The sequence below is a fragment of the Schistocerca piceifrons genome, chromosome X, assembly GCF_021461385.2.
Source record: "Schistocerca piceifrons isolate TAMUIC-IGC-003096 chromosome X, iqSchPice1.1, whole genome shotgun sequence".
NCBI lineage: Eukaryota > Metazoa > Arthropoda > Insecta > Orthoptera > Acrididae > Schistocerca > Schistocerca piceifrons.
The window spans coordinates 786,437,495-786,457,926 of NC_060149.1; the positions used below are offsets into that span (position 1 = coordinate 786,437,495).

Sequence of the window (20,432 nt, forward strand, 5' to 3'; positions counted from 1 at the left end):
TCCGGACATAATGAATGACATACTCTCCTCATGCAGATCTCTTGTCAAAGAGGCACAGCTGTTCGTAAATCAGTGTGTATTATTGCTAACAAATATCAGAAGAGAACAGATTACAATGGGAGTGCTCTAATTCCCAGTTTGTTAAATAGTGTCTTACATGCTGTTCATTCCTGTTTGGGTTTTCTGTTTTAGGGTTTTTTTATTACAGGAAGTGTAAGGTCAAATCTTAAAGCGTTGGCACTTGGCCAGCACCCTAGTCCTCACTGATTACGAATATTTTTGAAATGAAGCAAATTCTTATGCTGAATGTTCATTGTTATTGGGTTTATTGACATTATTCTAATTTTGATATGTTGTAGTACACAGTTTTTGTATTTCAAAATTTTCATAAAAGATGCAGAGGTCGTGTTGCGCATTATGTCTGAGCCATGTAAATATTGCTTAGATGGATTGCTCTTGAAATGAAACACATATTTGGGCCTGAACTGAATTGATCCAAGATTAAGGAGTCATCTTCTGTGACAGTGCAGTTTGTATATCTGACTGTGCTGCATAGAAGTCCTGTATTAAACCCTTTGTACTGCAAGGGAAACTGCAACAGGATGCATTCAGCCTCAGAACGAGAACAAAGATTTATTTGGAGGACAGGTAGTAGCACGAGTTCAAACGGTTACACAAACAGCTCTTGGAGAGCAATGTGCTGTAAGTATATCCTGTCATGTGAAGGATGATGATAACTTTACAAGACTCCAATGTCCTTCACTTTGTAAGGAAGTATTCTCTATTTTTCAGTTTCTAATTTGAATCTGTGACAACTGTGCAAGTGTTAATCTAGTCATTTCATTTACTTTATACAGTGCGATTGGGTGTTAAAGACATGCTAATGAGAATATGTAAAGTGGACCTGCTTGAGAGAGAGAGAGAGAGAGTGTGTTTTTTCCTTTACCTCCTTGCACTTTGAGCTCGATAACTACTGTTGACTAGATGTCTTTTTCGTCCGTACTGCCTTCTTAGTCAGTGTCCAAATTTCATCCTTTTATTCAGAGCTCTTCACCTTTCACTTTGTGTAGCTGTAGCATAGTTTCTCACTTCATGTGTTTCTGTCATAAAGCCAGTTTTCTGTTTGCATGTTGCTGTTGAATGGTTTCGAACTCTGGTGCTTTTTATTTTCTATATACTATCTTGATATAATTACTGATAAATTTGTGTACATCCTTTTTTAAGTTGAATGTGTTTCTTTAGTAAATATTCTCTTTTGTAATTTGATGTTTTATGGAGTTTCTTATGTTTCCTTATTGGTTTCCAGGGTCTTCTTTTGGATGAATTTGGATGCAGAGAACTCTGTTCAACAGAGCTTTCATCAAATCCATATCCTGTTACTGCAATTGATTTAACCCAAACCTCACAGATTGGTGCAGTGAAACAAACATTTCTTTTACCTTTTAATTCTGATGGTTGTCTTGTCAATGCACAAGGCAGAGTTCATGCTACAGATGACGTAACAGGAGTTCATGGGTAATCACGAGTAAAATTATTTGTGTGTATGACATTATGAAATAACCATACATCTGTTGTGGCTCATTTTTAGAGTTCTGTACCTTAATTGGTATAAACAGAACACTTATAGGATCACTTTGTGGTCCATCTGTCTCCCCATCTTTTTATTAAGATCTAATTTTGTCAGGAATGGATAGAGATAGCAAGTTGAAATACATGAGAAATACCAAGGTCTATGGTGTAAAACATGTAAGCTTCTAAATCAGTGCAATAAAAAGATGTGGCCATTTATGTGACACATTTTGATACTTGCAATCTTACTCATCAAAACCTATAGATGAACCATATATCATACATAGTTAAGTGTGTACAGACCTTCAAGAGTGAGAGTCCTGCTCACACTTGTCCTGTTTTTATGTACAGGCAGCAATGTAAATATATACGTGTGCCACAAGTTTATATTCGTACTTCTCTAGCCATGTGATAAATAAAATGATGTGGACATGAGGATAACAAATCTCCAAAAATATTCAGGAGTAATACCTCTGTTTAATTGAGATCCTGAGAAAACATCAGCTTAAAATGTATCATTTCTCAAGCTGTTGACCGTTATCAACAGACCCAGAACATAATTCATATTTTAGTATCATTTAATTTCTATACATACTGGAGTATTTTAAAAAGTGAATATCGAATGTTGGACAGAGACGGGGTCGTAGATCATTACGTACAGGGCAAATGTAGGTGCTAGCTATGCAGCTGACCCGAGAAACTTAATAACACATACAGGGTGTTGCCCATTGCCGAAAGAACTGAGGCAGCATGAGCCACCACATCTGCTTGGAGCAGGGCCATTTTTCCTTCAAGGGCCATTCCGAAGTCCACCGTTAGTCAAGTGACAGCGAGAATAATGCTCGTCATGTTCACGGTATTTTTGATCGAGCAACATATGGCCCCTCAGGTCATTCTAAATGGGGAGCACCTCTGGGAGCTCAGCATTCATTTTCAGGGTGCAGGCTTGGCAATCCCAGGTTTCCCAAGCTGGGAAATGGTGAGCACTGCCATACATCTCCCATAAGACCCGGACGGACTAGAGAAAGTTTCACCTTTCTACATTCTAAATGGTTTAGAGAATATAGCTGACAGTTTAATCTCTGTAAAGCAATTGTGCATTGGGGCACAGTCAGTTGAAACATCTAGTTGCCAACAAGCAATGAGCCTTCAGAAAGCTAAACACCTCAAGGAATATGCAGTTGAAATGAGCTACGTGAGTTGAAATGGAGCTACACGATGCCTTCAACTACAGCGACGGTAATGCATTGTGCACAGATCTTGTAAATCTTCTCAGAGAGGAACTGCAAGATAAGGGGATCAGGAAGGTGTCACGGAAACACAAAATACAATGAAATTGGTAGATGGCGGACTAGTCAGATTGGATTCCTTTATCCGAACATTCAGTAGCACAATACTTCCAGAACGTATCGAGGCAGGTTTCCCTTGCTTAAATGTATGGCCTTATTTCCCCAGCTCTGTGTGCTGTTTTTAATGTCAGTGCTTTGGGCATACTACTCTCTGTTGAAAGTGAGAGGACACTAAGAGCAAGTGTGGTAAGGTTACACGTAATGATGTTGTTTGCTCATTTACTCTGCAGTGTGTAAACTGCTCGGTGAATCACCCTGCCTGAACTAGAGACTGCAGCGTCTGCCCTGAAGAAAGGAAGATATATGCGCTCAAAGCAACAAATCGCATCCTGTATAGTGAGGCCAAGAAGATCTATAGGGCCACTGTTTCCACTGTTACAGCTTCTTCTTTTGATTCAACTCTTAAAAAGCCTATTTCGAAAGCTGATCCCTCTACACAAATGGAGCTTACACACACACACACACACACACACACACACACACACACACACACACACTCTGCACACCTTTTTACCTTTTTGTATACATTTGTGGTGGAAAATTCGTATTCAATTAGTTAGTGTGTGTAACAGGATCAATATGGCTGTGTGTGAGTGTGATCCATGCGGATGTTACTATGATAATAAGAGATGTGTAAATGCTCTTCTTGTATTCACCTGGATGTAACAGTCATTCTCCGTGGCCAGGGCGGTGTTGTGCTGTGCTGGATTGGAAGTGTCAGTGTTCGGGCCAAATGAAGCATAGTTTACACTGGCAGCAGCACCGGCTTCACGTGTCACATCACTGGCTATCAGGAACATCAACTTCACTGACAGAGCAGGCGTGTGACATCAGTGTCTGTGGACACAGCATAGGCATCAGCAACAACAGCATCTGTATGGTTATGTGAGTACCAACAAAGCAAAGGCAAGGCATCTCGTCCACACAGTATGAAACTTCTGAACACTCAGAAACAAGTAATGTAGTCAGACGAACTTCAAGACATAATACAATACATTGATGAGGAGCTCGGCGTAACCACAAAGGCTACTGCTAGAAAAATACCCACTCATTAGGAAAGATGACACACGAAACTGACTGGGCACAAAGAATGCCTAGAAAAAGTTAATACCAGGCTTAGGGAGGGGAAACAAATCAAGATGGTCCGGTCGTTTGCTAGTGTGGCAGCCACTGCTCTGCTCTCTCAGGTGGCTGCCACAAAATCAAACATCAAGACAACACAAATGAAGCCAGCTACCTGAAGAAAAAAAGATCAGAATCAAGGAGATAAAGACAGCAAACAGTGTAGTCGTAATTGAAACTGAAACAGAAGAGGAAGTCGGGAAGCTGAAACAAAATTTGGAGCAAAATAGAAGTATGATATGAGAGCCACCCAGGAAGTGGAGGCCAAAAATGATAGTGTAGGATGTCCCAGTTATCTTGCCAGAAAGTGAATTAACTGATTCAGTGTATGAACAGAGCTTGGAGGGAACCACCTGCAGGAAACAGTTCTTAGAAGAAACAAATGTTAGGTTTGAAACAGGTCCATGGGAGAAGGTGACAGTAAATTATATGTTGAAGGTAATCCACAGAAAAAAAAATAAGTACATTGTGAAGTACTGTAAGGAAAGCAAACCAGTATGCATGGATTCTGAACCATTAAATAATGTGCTAATGAGCATCACAGGTAACCACAGTTGAAGAATATGAAACACTGTCCTCGAAGAAAATCATTAAACCCAAGCCCATTGATAAGATGGATTATTATCTTTGTAAGAAACAAAAACTACCATCAAAAAGAAAGCAGGATGCTTGAAGAGCCAAAAGATTCTTGTACAGTGTGAAGGGCAGAACAAGAATAGACATGGTGAAACAAACTGGAAACGTGGCTTGCCATATAGACAAGGGTGATAATACGATAAAAAATGAAAAAGCCAATAATAAGAATAATAGAAGAGTTTCTTGAGGTGGCTACGGAAGAAAAGAAAACAAGGGACGGACAGCATGCCTATCTCTAGACAGGAAAGACTTAGAGAAGAACATACTCTCAGTACTCTCAAATTCTGAAAAAGCTGTCTCAAATTCTGAAAAAGCTGAAAGTTCAAAGAATGCAAGGTGTGACAGCGTCCAAAGCATTATTGTAGCAGAATGTGATAGCCCACAACAGCCAGTAGAGGGAGATTATGAAAATACACACATCATAGAAGAACCTACAGATGGCAACAGGAATTATGCAAAGGATATAAACAGTGATGGACATGACATGAGCAATTGAAGAAGTTTATCTCTGGGCCTGCGGCCTGTTTACAGAATGTGTGAAAACACAATGAGAGAGCTAAATTGGAGGAAACGCTTGTGTTAAAATATAAATAACACACATGGTTAGGCACATTCATTCAAACAGTTGGACCATAAATTTTCCAGTCACAGAGGAAGCTGATCACATTCAGGTCAGTGTCAACTTGCCTACAAATACAGAGGAACTACAGACCGCAACTGACATCATCTGTAAGAAGAGGCAGAAGACACTTGATATTGAGCATGTGTACAAGCAATTAGTAATGGCACATGACCGAATTATATATGATCATAGATTAGAATGACCCCATAGCTATGTGCGCACTAGGTTCCCACAGCATTGACATACAATCAACTTGCACCCAAAAGGCAATGAAATGTAGACAAATGATTAAAATTTGCCAGATAAATGTGCGCAGTGCTAAGGTGATTCAAAAACTCAGAAAAGTATTAGAAGATATGGACCTAGACACATTATGTATACAGGAGCCATATTCCAGAAGTGGAGCATTACCCAACATGCCAGTTACAGCACAGATCATATCATCAGGTCATCATCCAATGGCCTCCATTGTATTGCCAGATGAAGATATAACAGTGACAGAGATACATCAACTATGTGATGAACATGAGGTGACAATAGAAATAACGTCTGCCTGAATAAAACTTCACATAACTAATCACTATTTTCAATGTGGCCAGGAGATACAACCACACATAGAAAAGCTAACAACTGCAGCAAGACTGTGTCGACACGAAAGACATTTTCATAATGGACGCAGGTGTAAAATCAACATTGTGGCATAGTGAGTAACTGATGAAAGAGGACTCTACCTTCTGTACACTGTACAAGAACTTTACTTTCATGTCACGAATACGCCTCTCAAAGCGCCTACTTTTCAAAATCACGTGGGTGTGGCAGCATAGGTAGATATCACCTTAGCAGACTCAACAAAATGTGACCACATTGCAAACCACAACTGACCATTATCTCCGCAAAGTGAATTGGGAACTTTTAAAGCCAGAATTTGAGATGCGACCACTGCAAGGAACTGGGTTTGAAGTTGACACCAAAGCTGACAAATTGATGCAGGTGTTGCTGACAGCACAAAACAAGGCGGGTCCCAACATTTGTTAGCAAATCGAGAGGGTTTAAAATTCCCTGGAGTCTCACCGTGCAGTGACAATAATGGCTGAGTTTCTACTGAACAATCAAACAACAACAGAAAGAATTATTACACCAAATAAGAGTGTAAAAATGGAAAACATGCATCAAGCACAAAATGGTAACAGATGTTTGGGGTTTTCCATACAAACATGCAACACGTGAGGTTTTATCACCAACTGTATTTTCAAGTGGGATACATCAGTACAATGCTTACTCAGAACTCTGTTGCTAGACAATGATGATGATGGAAGAGACAGAATGCCATCAGCATCTTCACTCTGAATTACTAAAACAGCAAGTGAATAATAGTGTTGTGATTCCTTTCGTCCAGGAGGAAGTGACACTAGCTGTAATGAAATTAAAAAAGAATAAAGCACCAGGCCTAATAGAACTATGGCAGAAGTGTTGCATCAGCTAGTGGACCAAATTGTACCATATATATTAGTGTTATTAAATGAATACCTTTTGCAGGGACGGGTGCCCAGAATCTGGATGATCCCGAATATCACTGTACTAAAAAGAGGGGAAGGCAAAGACCCAAGGAAATTGAAATCTTACAAGCCAATTTGTTTGGTAAATGCTCTAGCCAAAGTACAGCAAAAGCTGCTATGCCACTGCCTTGAGGGACCACAGACACACAATAGGTAACAGACAAAAATTATGTTACAGGCATAATAATTGATATAGCTGGAGCATTTGATAATTGATGGTGGTGTGCCCTGTTGAAAAAACTGAAACAGATGGACTGTGCTAAGTGGCACTATAACAGCCTATGAGATTATTTCACAGCCAGTCTGGTGCAATTAGAATGTCCTGGAAAGAAAATTATGAAAAACATCGCCACTAGGTTCCCAGAGAGCTCTGTTGGCAGGCCAGAGTTCTGGGATGTTGGCATAGAGCCATAACTGCACCAGATTCAGAGTATAACAAACACTAGAGGCTGCATCACCTACACAGACACTCTGCGATTATAGTATCTGCCAAGACGACGACTAAATTAGAGGAAAATAGTAAGTTCGTTCTTGAAAGACTAAGTAAATGGTGCATAGAAAACAAACTAATGATAGCAGCACACAAAACACTTTATATGTTACTAAAAAGAACATTACCAAAATTGAGAAACCACACAACCAGAATAAATGACCAACCTGTGAAAAGAAAAGAAGTATACAGGCACCTTCATATCAACATCAAAAAAAGCGAAACTTTTATACATGTAAGACATTGTCTGCCAGAGAGGAATTAAAATCTTAAAACAAAATAGTAACAGTTGGCCAAAGAAGTTTTCAGCTGCCACTAAGTACGGTAAGAAGATACTAGAAAGTGATGCTAATTGTCATTGTGAGTATGGGTTGAGCAGTTGGATGCATAAAGCCAGAAAGGTATGGGCAGCACAAGCTGTATGGTGAGTATGGGCAGCACAAGCTGTATGGAGACTGCAGAGTAGTATACTTCTGCACCTGAATGGCATGTGTAGAACAATGCCGACTGAGGCACTGCTGGTGATATTTGGGTTGCTACCTTTGGACCTAACTCCAATGCACCACAGACACTTGTAAATGTGCAGCAATCAGCACCCTAGAACACATCATCTGGGAGTGTGTCATTAGACAAGATGTTACAGACCAGGACAGGAACATCTTTGGTAACACACCGGTGTATAACATAATTAGGAATGAAGAACTGTGGCATAATCTGAACTCACTAACAGCTGAAGTATCAGCTCGTGAACTTCAAGCCTACATAACTGAAAGACAGTCAAGAAGAAACCTTACATCATGACAATGAGACTCACCACGACAGTGTGTCCACCTGCAACAACCTTCTGGAAGCAGGGAGATGAGCCTCAGGAAGGGTCAGGAAGGATTTAGTGAGACCCTGATAGCCATTTCCCAATTTCTACACCTCAGGTGGCACAACAGCACAGCCCCTGTGAATCCTGAGTTGTCTCTCAGTGCACCGGAGCCAGCATCCAGACAAATGATAAATCTAACTTGGTTCTGATACCAAGTACAGTAGTATATTGTGGTGTAGTGCTATGTAATGTAGTGCTGTATAGCAGTGTAGTACAGCATTGTAAATTGTAAGCTGCACCCATGACCAAGGGGTAGTATGTATATTTTTTTCCTTTCTTCTATTATAAGATTTTTTTTTCTAAGTCTCCCACCTCCCTGAAACACCATAACGGTTGGTTGTACTAACACATTTAAAATTTTGTTAAAATATATGTGATATATTCATGCCAGTTCATGTGCAACATTCGGTGTGTTCTTGTATCTAGATAACAGACTAAAGGAAATGGCAAATTAACAAAATGTCGGCATTTGTCAGTGCTGTTGTAAAGGCACTGATATTCTAGAGCCCATGCCCCTCTCCCCCACGGGGTCCAGGGTTCGATTCCCGGCTGGATTGGGGATTTTCTCTGCCCGGGGACTGGATGTTTGTGCTGTCCTCATCACCATCACCAATTTCATTCATGACAATGGCTAAATTTGATTGTGAAAAAATTGGACTGCGTAAGAATTGGGACTTTGTACGGGCGCTAATGACCGTGCAGTTGAGTGCCCCACAAATCAAACATCGTCATACCACCATGCACATAGGACAAGGTCATTCTCCCTTGTCTTCAAATAGGACACAGCCCTGTGATGCATCGCTTCATGCTCCAGCAAGAGCACACTCCGATGTGTGGTGCTTGTGATGTGTAGATCACGGTGCACCACAGTTTATTAGATTGTGTTTTATGTTCAGACCAGGGTACACCAGCTCATTTGCTGACAAATTTGCCCTCCATCGTAACTGACAATCGAATGAACATGGTATGGCTTTTAAAGGTTTTTGGTGAGATTTTTAATGTTTTGTGAAATATCCTTTTTGTTCCCTAAAATTTTATGGAGAAATTTTTAATGTGTTTTATCTGGGTGTCTGGCTCATCCGTAGTTTTATCTGCCAGTCACATTTTTCTTTATCATTACTTCAGTTTTTCTCTTATACTACTTGGGTTTTAATAGCCAGTTTTAGAACATCTGCCCATTTTATGCTATCCTATAAAGGATGTGAGCTAGTTTGATGCTGTGGATGATCATGAGTGAGGTTCAGGGAGAGTACATGTACTTACGTAAGACTGCCTCTTCCTAGTTTTATGCTGTTTTAACTGCATTAATTTCTACTGCATTAATTTCTACTTATATTTGTAAGGGTTCTGATAACTTCACGTTGAAAGCCAATAACACAAAAACAATAACAACAGCAGTAGCAGGAGCATGTGATGAAACTCTTCAGAAAAATTGGAGCCCAGGGCGTTTGGGGGTTACATCCAAGATACAGCAGAGCCTCTGCTGCCAGCTATTGTATTGTTACGCCCCCAGAATAGTATTCCCAGCAGATACCAAAACTTCATAAAGGTTCTACCTTGGCAGCTCCCAGCCCAAACTGCCAGTGTCAGTGACCAGTAGACTGCCAACTAGGGAAAATGCTGAGCGAGTTTCAGCAAACATGGAAGCTATTGCGGCATGGGGGAACAACTGAACGCCAAAGCCTGCAAGCAAAGCGTAATGAAAATGTGGAAGCTGAGAGATACTGTCATACTAGGGACAAAGCAGAGATTCATAAGGAAGGCATTGTAAAATACAACAACAAGTAAACAGGTGTTGAATCAGCAGAAAAGAGCCTCTGAAAAGTGAAGTTGCAAAGGCCTGAAGTCACTAAGAGAGCTGACTGACAGTGGTGGAAAAATCAGTACACATGATGTCATAACAATCCCCACTGCTACAGAGTGCACTGAAAGTACCAGTATAAATACCCCACACTTCTTAACAAATGTCTGATTGCTGATTGCAGACTACCCAACCTTGGCACACCTAGATGTCTTTGATTGTCTATGGAACCACGAGTCCAGCTGGAAGGACATTGTTGCACTGCCAACTTCCGAGCCACTGCTGATGAGGTCGCTATCACCCTGCAGGTATGCTGGGGGTTTGACCTGAGTGACCTGGACACTGTCAATCATCCGCCTTCGTGAGGGGGGGGGGGGGGGGCACTGCAGCTACTCATCCCGTTCCTGTGGCAGACATCGATGCTGCCAGCTCCTGAACGGAGGCAGAGAGGTGCCGCTGTGAGTCAGTGAATACTTCAGGTGGACCTGAGACCCAACTCCTGAGTGTAAACCTTAAATGACAATGAGAGCACTTAGGAGATTGATATGTAGGGTTGGAGACAGCCAGAGTTCGACTGCCCTGTGACGTAGCAGCCACCACCCAGCACTTCACTGTGCTGGCAGTACTGAAAGACGAGTGCGCATTGGCTTTCCACTGCAGACAAGATGCTGGGTTGGCTGAGGCATTGTGCTTCGAAAGACAGTCCTGTATTATTGCCCAATAAACGTGTTATTGTCTGTGATGTTTTCTTGGTGCTCCCAAGCGTAACTAGGCCCTTGCTACTGCATCCCACTCGGCTCACTCCTGATGAATGTAGGAGTCTGGGATCAGACTCCTATAGTATGCTCAGTGTCCAACAGCTGCAAGTTGTAGCTTATGTTGGCACCAGTGACTCCTGTCCAGTACAAAGACAATTTCTCTGTAGCGTTCTGAAATGAAGAAGACTGCTCTCCTCACTTATGTCACTGCTTAAACAAAGCTCAAACTGCAGCCACAATTTTTACAGAGGATGCAGCTCTGCTGTGTAATTTAATAATGATGGCATCCTCTTGGGTAAAATGTTCCAGGAGGTAAAATAGACCTTGGCTCAAAATTATTTGACAGCACGTCACAAACTGGTACCTAAAAAAGTGTTGATATGTAGTCTGGGCAATGGCTTTTCAAGGGAAAAGGCTTTATAAGAAAAATCAAAACTGGTCTTCTTTGGATGATAGGGTAGACTGTTAGATCCGTTACTTGCATTGATGGCTTAGAGAACTGGGAAAGAGAACTGGATGGGTTAGACAGATTGGAAATTAATCAGGGAATACAATAGAAGATGAATGGTAAGTTTGAGAGCTGAAATAGTGAAGGCAGCAGAAAAGTGGGGAAAAAGACAAGGTGAAGCAGAAATCCTGGGATAATATGAAATAATAAATTTGGTTGGTGAAAAGAGGAAATATAAAAATTCAACAGATGATGCTGGCAAGAGGGAAGACAGGCATCTGAAAATAAAACTGACAGCAAGCGGAAAGTGGCAGTGCAGGGTGGTGAGAAGAGAAATACAAATCTGTGTGGGTGGGACTATAGGATAGATAGAGGTCACTTGTAGAAAAATTAAGAAACATTGGAGAAATGAGAAGTATGAGGGGCGTTTGAAAAGTCCGTGCAAAAATGAAAACTACTTAAGTGTTTGTGGTAAACCTTTTTTATTTTTCGACATAGTCTCCTTTTAGACTTATATACTTTGTCCAATGCTGTTCAGAATTGTTGATCCCTTCTGAACAATAGGAATTGTCCAAGTCTGTAAAATAGCTTTTAGTTGCTGCAATCATCTCCTTGTTTGAATAAAATGTTTGTCCCGCCAGCCATTTCTTAAAATTGGGGAACAAATAATAGTCCGAGGGAGCCAAGTCTGGAGAATAGGGCCCATGTGAAACGACTTGGAATTCTGTTTCCATTAATTTTGCGACCACAACTGCTGAGGTGTGTGCTGGTGCATTGTCATGATAGAGAAGGACTTTTTTGCGGTCAAATCGCCAGCGTTTTTCTTGCAGCTCGGTTTTCAAATGGTCCAATAACGATGAATAATATGCACCTGTAACAGTTTTACCCTTTTCCAGATAGTCGATGAGGATTATCCCTTGTGAATCCCAAAAGACAGTCGCCATAACCTTTCCGGCTGAAGGAATGGTCTTCGCATTTTTTGGTGCAGATTCTCCCCTGGGAACCCATTGTTTATATTGTTCTTTGGCCTCAGGAGTATCACAATGTATCCATGCTTCATCCACAGTGACGAAATGATGCCTAAAGAAAGGGGAAGGTTTTAATACAACACTCGCCACATGGATTTAGAATGCGGTGGACATACAAAGTGTGCTGGACCAGACCGGGTGAAGCATTCAACTACTTGCTGTTCACAAGGAAGCTCAATTTCTAACAGTTCTAATAAAATGTGATCCCTCAAAACGTACCTGCACACAGCTGTCCGTGGGTTACATTCATGGTTGCTGCTAGCAGCACAACACAATTCATCATGAAGTTTAGCACTGACATGCTGACTAATGGCGACACACACCTATGAGTGAGCGAATCTCGAGGCAGCTCCTGGGTCACAGCAGTCTGGTACAGACTGTGAAACAGAATGAGTGCTTCTAAACTGTTGGCACACCTACCTCAGTGCTGTAAAAGTTCTGTGCACCATAAATTACTAATAATTTTCCCAATTTGGATTGCACTGACGTGTTAATTTTTTCTACTGTAGATCCGTGTTTAAGGAGCATTTCATATCTATATCATAATAAACACAGTCGGTACTATTTCTTAAATGGAACTTTGGTATATACCATCTGAACTTTCTATTCAGTTGTTGCTGTACCTTTTCCAAATTACATCAATCTTTTTGATACTTAGTATGTCATAATCGTTCTCTAGACAGAATATTTTGCTGTAACCTCTGTGTTCTAGTTTATACCTAAATGGTGGATTATTTGTTGTTGTTTTCTGACTTCTTGTACAAAATTTAAATTTTCTTTGAAAACTCGAGGATTATTGAAGGTAACTTAACAGAACATCAAAATTTTAATTCTGATAATGGAAAGCCCAGCTTAAAATATCAACAATTATGAAAATGATAGATTGTTATCCACCGTACATATTACAAGCTGAACTGCAGACAGGCACAACAAAAACTGTTACACACTGAGCTTTCGGCCAAAGCCTTCTTTAGGAAAGTAAGGAAAAAACACACACACACACACACACACACACACACACACACACACACACACACAGAGAGAGAGAGAGAGAGAGAGAGAGAGAGAGAGAGAGAGAGAGAGAGAAGTCTTTGTTGTGCCTGTCTGCAACTCAACCTGTCCTTTCGTAATTACTAAAATTTTACCTCATTCTTTAAATCCCATTAGATGTAAAATTTTCTAAAACGTCAGTTTTTGGGGAAACTATTTGTTTCATGATGTTTAAATTCCATATTTCTGACTTCTATATACCAGTGCTACGCTAGCGCGGCCATCTTGGTGTCATGGCATTCTGCCGCTCAGTCGGCATCCTGCCGTGCTAGTGGGAGGTTCGTGCTGTACTCCGTTGAGTTACTGTGACAGTTTGAAATGTCAGCGTTAATTGAAAATGCCGCGAAGTGTGAAGTGCATGCTGTAATAAGATTTCTGACTGCAAAAAACTGTACACCGATAGAAAGCTATCGGCAGCTTTGTGAAGTGTATGGGGACAACATAATCACTGAAGGTGGAGTGCATCAATGGGTCATAAAATTTAAAAATGGCCGAACTAACGTTCATGATGAAGAGCGAAGTGGAAGACCCTGCATAGTGACTGCCAAACTTGTCGAAAAAGTCGATGCCGCGGTCCGTAAAAACCGTAATTTCACAATAACGGAACACACTATGAGTTTTCCACAAATTTCACGAAGTTTGTTGCACGAAATCATTACCGAAAAGCTTGGTTACCACAAGTTTTGCGCAAAATGGATACCAAAAATCTTGACAGAGATTCACAAAAATCAGCGAATGGCTGCAGTGTTAACGTTTTTGGACGCTTACGAGAATGATGGCGACTCATTACTCGATTGCATCGTTACTGGTGACGAAACATTGGTTAAGCATGTGAACTGCGAGACAAAATTGCAGTCAATGCAGTGGGGGCACACAAATTCCCCCTCGAAAACCCAAGAAATGCATGCAGACAATGTCGGCAAGGAAGGTGATGGCGACTGTCTTTTGGGACAGAAAAGGTGTGATTTTTGTGGATTTCCTGGAAAGAGGCACTACAATAAACTCTCAAAGGTATTGCCAAACTCTGCACAACCTCAGAACAACAATACAAAACAAGCGCAGGGGAAAGTTGGGCTCAAAGATCTTGCTGATTCACGACAACGCCCGGGCCCACACGGCAAATGCCACTCGTGAAGTTCTCGAATCTTTTAAGTGGGAGTTGTTTCCTCATCCGCCGTACAGTCCCAACCTGGCACCGAGCGACTTCCACTTATTCCCAGCAATGAAGAAGTGGTTGGCTATGCAGCATTTTGATGATGACGCACAGCTTCAAGAAGAGGTAACCATGTGGTTGAAGGCGCAGGGCCAAATTTTACGACGAAGGAATTCCCAGCTCGTCCATCACTATGATAAGTGCCTTAATTTAAATGGCAGCTATGTAGAAAAGTAGTATTTAAGTGTGGCTTTCATATGTATATAATAAAAAAAATTTCCAATACTTTATTTATTTTTAATTCCAAAACGTAATGTACTTTGTGGATAGCCCTCGTACATCATCATTCTGACAACAAATTACATAATTATAACACTACCAAATGTTTTGGTTACACGGTTATATAAACCTATGTCAGCTGCACGAATAACCAGAGTTGCACACAAGGCTTGACCTTGGGACTGGGTAGAAGAGAAAGAAGTGAAAGTACCCTCCTCCTCCTCCTCCTCCACCCCCCCCCCCCCCACCATCCCTGTTGCTATGCAGCTAAAAAAGCAAATAAGATAATGTTGAAAAATGGATGTAAAATATAGCAAGAAACTTGAAGACAGTATTATGGAAAGGGGTGAGGAACAGATGAAAATGAGGTGGGAGATACGATACTGCAATAAGAATCTAACAGAGTGCTGAAAGACCTGGGTTGCAACAAGCCACCTGGTGAAGATGACATTTTGCAAGAATTACTAAGATCTTTGGGAAACCCAACTATTACAAAAAAGTCTTCACTTAATATGCTGGCTATATGAGACAAGCACAATAGCCTCAGATAGCAAGAAGAGTGTAATAATCATATCATCAAAGATTATCACCAGATCGTCATTTTAATAAGGAAGAACTTCAAAACCTGGATCAAGATCAGTCTGGGTTCTGATGAAATGCAAGACTACATGAAGCTATACTAACTCTGCCACTTACAGAAAAGGTTGAAGAAAGATAAACCCACATTTGTATATTTAGAAAAGGCTTTTACCAATATAGGTTGAAAATCACAAGTCATTAGGAATAAAGCACAGAGAGTGAAAAAAATCTGCAACTTGTACTGAAACCAGATTTGTTATAAGAATTAAGAGATACAAATGAGTGGCAGTAGCTGAGAACGGAGTAAGATACAGTTATAGGCCTTCCCCCATGTTACTCAACCTTATATTAAGCAATTGTTAAAGGAAACTAAGGAGAAGTTTGGAAAGGGAATTTAATTTCAGAGAAAAGAAAAAAAGTATTTAGTTTGTCAGTGACATTGTAATTCTATCAAAAGACGAAGGACTTGGAAGATCAGTTGAAGGAAATGGATAGTGCCTTGAAAAAGAGGCTATAGTATTAACATAAAAAAATTAAAGAAATGAACAGAATATAGTGGAACTAAGTTATGTAATTTGAGGGAAGTGTATTCTGAAATGAAATGCTTTATGTCATGGATGAGTTTTGCAATTTGGATAGCAAAATTTGGCAGAAGCAATGGGGATATAAAATTGAGACTGGAAACTCCAAATATAAACATAAATTTTAAGAGGTAGTTTCTGAAAATATTTGTCAGAAGTGTATAATCCTTATTTCACTTCCATATAATGCTAAACAGTACAGATAAGAAGAGAATAGAAACTTTGGCAATTTTGTTCCAGGGCCCCCCCACAGCCAAGACAAATTTCATGAACAATAATGATCTGCTGCAATCTGTGTCATCGGTTAGCTGTAAATATCCCTCTATTCTGAAATCACGACTACTTCATTTTTCGATTCTGAAGATATTTTTGAGTGGGTGGCTAACATATGTAATATTGTTAAAATAAAAATATATTTAAAATAAAAATAAAATAAATAATATTGTTTAGTTGAATGGGTAAGAAGAGGACTTACTTAGTATAACCCTTCAAAATGCACATACTGGAGCTACAGTCAGTGTGCTTCTCAAGCCATAATGTGGGAGAACAACACATTATAAAACATTTTACCACATAACCAGGCTCCAAAATTACAGATGTGGCAGCAAATGCATCCTACACAGCCATGGTCCGCCCCATTAGCTGAATGGTCAGCACATTGGATTGCCACCCACGGGGGCCAGGGTTTGATTCCCGGCTGGGGTGGGGGATTTTCTCCCTGAGGGACTGGGTGTTGTGCTGTCCTCATCATCATTTCATCCCCACTGTCGACGCACAAGTTGCCCAATGTGGCGTCACACTCAATAAGAATTGCACTTGGCGGCCGAACTTCTCGTCTGGGAACTCTGGCCACTGACGTCATATGTTCATTTCCTTTACACAGCAATGATGTAGCCTACCATTCACAAGGGAGATATTCTAATTTTAACAGCTAAAATCAAATAAAAATTAATTTAAAATACAGAGATGTGTGTGTTTTACCATCCAGCAAGGTCATTTACCTGTAAAACTCTGTCAATTGTGCTAAACATGAATAGTGTAAGTTTGAAATCCTGCGTAGCATATGAATAAGTTTTTAAAAAAAGTTGTGTGTTTTTACATGGGAATTGTTAAAGTCATTCTGAGTAGTTCTGTCAATTTATTTGATTGCATCTTCAACATTCACATGACTTACTGGTGTATAGGGCTCACCATCAGACAGTGTATATTGTAAGACATTGTAGTGTGTGACTCACATGTGAATTTGGTTTGTTCATCTTGAGACCATTTTGTAAATGTATATTTTCAAAACGTGCATTGTCAGTCAAGTGCCATCTATGAAAGGGAAACACTATTCAACAAGAAAAGTGAGAATGACAAGCTACATAAAACAGAAGTATAGGAAAAGATTCAAAGGGACTGTCAGAAACACATTCTTTGCTGCTGAAAAACATATTTAAAGAATGGACAGCCACATTAATTCATATTACACTAATATTTGACGATAACCATAGGTATAAATATGAAGTGTAATAATCACATAGGCTCAGTTGTATGTGAAGCAAATGTACTAGGAAACTGTGGGATGTCTACAGAAGAGAGCACATATAAAACACACCTATGGCCCATACCCGAATAATGCTCAACTATATAGGACCCATATAAGGTCAGACTAACACATGATGTCCAGTCTCTACAAAGAAGGCCGATTTGAATGATGATTGACTTGCCTCACTGCTGAATAATGAATTATGGTGAGAAACAGAATGAAAGAGAGGTGAAAGAAATAGAGAAACTAGAAAATGAAGGAAAATATAAAATGATGTATAGATTAGCTTCTGAACTAGTCTTTGAAACAAAGAAAAGCAGGACAAGTATGGGAACAGAAGGAAGTTATGGTACTATGGTTCATAAACTGGATAAACTGTTGGGAAAGTGAAGATTGCCTATATGAAGCTGATCAAAAACCAAACAATATTGAACTAGAAGAGGAGATGAGAGTTACAGAAGAGGACGAATGATGCTGCATCTTGGAAGGAGAGGTAGAAAGGGCTTTAAGAGACATGAAGAATCACAAATCAAGTGGAATTAATGGTTACAGGCAGAGTTGTTTAAGTACCTTGGGAGTAGTGGTGTGGAAGAACTAACTCATCTATGTAATAAGATGTATGAAAAAGATAAATGGCTGGATGACTTTCTCTCAGATGATATCAGTTGAGAAGAAATGCAACGCCAAGAAATGTGAGGATTTTAGAACCATAAGTTTGATTTGTAATGCAGCAGAAGTTCTACTACTGGTGATAAATAGAACATTCATGGAAGACTAGAAAAAAGTATGGAGAGGAACAGTACTGATTTAGAAGAGAGAAAGGTACAAGAGATGCAATTGGACTGCCGAGAATTATAGGTGATGATACATTGGAAGAGGAAGAGAAGTTTAGTCTGTTGTTATTAACTTTGAGAAAGCTTTTGATAGAGTACAGTGGAATAAATTAATGGACATTTTAAGGAAGAATGGTGTCAACTCGGGAGGGTAAGAACATATACCTACAACAGAAAATACAAGTACAAATTGGGAATGAGATGACAGAGGAAAGCCCAATTGGAAGGGGAGTGAGGCAAGGCTATTCTCTCCCCCCAATACTGTTTAACATATATTTGGAGCATATTAATCAAAAATATTTCAAACAAAAAAGGGGAGTGCGGATTGGTAGCAGGAGGATAGCATGTATTCGATCTGTGAATGATATGGTGTTATCAGCAAAAAAAAAAAAAAAAAACAAGAAGAAGACCTGCAAGGAGTTTGGAATGAGAATTAAAAAGAAAAAGACAAAAATATACGGTGATAAGTGCTAGAAAAGTAGGAACAGCTAAAAAGTTAGGGTAAGACACATAGAACGAGTTAGTGCTTGCAAATATCTGGCAAGCATAGCTACAGATGACATCGAGATGTAATAAGGATGAGATTTAATAAACGATTGCCAATAAGGCATTTAATAAGAGGAGGGGGCCTCTATGTGATTGTGTGGACAGGGACCTGAGGAAGAGACTGGCGAAGAGCTTTATGTGGAGTGTAAAATTATATAGAACTGAGACATGGACACTGAGGAAAAAGGAAGAAAGAAGAAAAGAAGCATTCAGAATTTGGATTTGGTGGAGGGAGGAAAGTGTAAAATGGGCAGACAAAGTGAGAATGTGGTGGTGCTGAAAGAGTGGGGGAAGAGAGAGAAATTTTAAAGGTAATCAGGAGGAGGAAACACAATTGGCTTGGACAATGGATGAGAAGAGACTGTTTACTGATGGATGCTACGGAGCAAATGGTTAGTGTCAAAAGAAGAAGATTATGCAGAATATACGAAATGGTAGGTAGTATAAGAACAGGAAACAAGTGTGAGGAAACGAAGTGGGTAGCAAATGACATGAGTGCGTGGAGGGCTACATCTGAAAACCTGCCTTTGAGCAGAAGCGGAACACTGATGATGACAACTCCACTCAGGATCAGAAGGTCTGTCTACATTTCCATTGAATGGGTGTTGTGTATCCTTCACTTGGTTCATCATTGGAAACTCACATGACAACAATAAATAACTTTTTCTGTGGTAAGATGAGAGGAGTGGCAGGTGCTCTGGACTGTAGGCACATGCTCCAGTGTGAGGGAACAACTGCTGTCCACTTTATTTGTGACAAATGCTAAAGGACTAAGTGTTTCAACAGCCAGACAAAGACTATTGCAAAATAGTTTTGAACAAAACTGTTATCACTGCTGCTGCATAAGGTGAAGTAAATTTAGATTGTGGTTCTATTAGATACAGTCGTAGCATACAGCATAAATATGGTATAAACAAATTATGCAATAAATGGACTCAAATACTGGGCTGTTTTTATACAACTATTTACCAGTACACAGTAAGCGCATAAAACAAAGGGGAAGAAGGTATTTCCTGTATGAACTGTCAGAGGCTACAGTGTTAGTAGTGTGTTTCGGAGACTGTTAAAGATTATCATCATGTTTAACTTTCCGCTTGGATGTAGTCACTGCATTGTCCTGTCATTGGGCAAATTTTTTGTAAAGGACTTTAGATAAATAAGGAAAAAAGAGTCAGAAAAGAGGGGACCACTAAGAAAGAACTCATTATGCGATATTAAAGCTTTTAAACAGTTACAGAACAATTATAAAGAATAGCTGTGTTTCCACTGTCTTAGCGACTGAAAGTGGAGGTCAGTAAGCTGTGATCTGTTGTACTTCCTCACTGCCACACAAGTTAGACAAAGCTATATCCATTTGTCTTTTTGTAGATATCTGATAGAGTGGTATAATAGTATCTAACAAACCATATTCCAGCTTAATTTGTTACATTTACTTAAAAATAATAGTGTCCTTAGCTTAGCTGCATACCTCTCCTCTTATATTAAGTGACAATGTGAAGGGCATAGTTCATATTTAAGAAGTGTGTTGCTATGTTAAGATGACTTCTCAATTGCTTGAGAAATTTTTGTGGCGAACTCACAGAACAATCTGCTTTTGCTTAGCAGTTACTAAACTACATATAAGTGATTT

At 39.9% G+C, this 20,432-nt stretch overlaps 1 protein-coding gene and 1 long non-coding RNA gene across 4 annotated transcripts in view; one reads left to right on the forward strand and one right to left on the reverse strand.

Annotated features, from left to right (window-relative positions):
* LOC124721226 (guanine nucleotide exchange factor C9orf72-like) overlaps nt 1-20,432 on the forward strand; it is an 85,742-nt gene that overhangs the window by 51,098 nt on the left and 14,212 nt on the right. For both annotated transcript variants that reach the window (XM_047246083.1, XM_047246082.1), the window contains one exon: nt 1,307-1,515. In XM_047246083.1, the coding sequence (XP_047102039.1) occupies nt 1,307-1,515 (209 nt within the window). The remainder of the gene's footprint in view (nt 1-1,306; nt 1,516-20,432) is intronic.
* LOC124721228 overlaps nt 1-20,432 on the reverse strand; it is a 91,012-nt gene that overhangs the window by 12,271 nt on the left and 58,309 nt on the right. The window contains exon 3 of one of the 2 annotated variants that reach the window (XR_007006298.1): nt 3,575-3,755. The exons of the other annotated variant lie outside the window; for it this stretch is intronic. This is a non-coding gene — a long non-coding RNA (uncharacterized LOC124721228). The remainder of the gene's footprint in view (nt 1-3,574; nt 3,756-20,432) is intronic. 2 annotated transcript variants of the gene reach the window in all.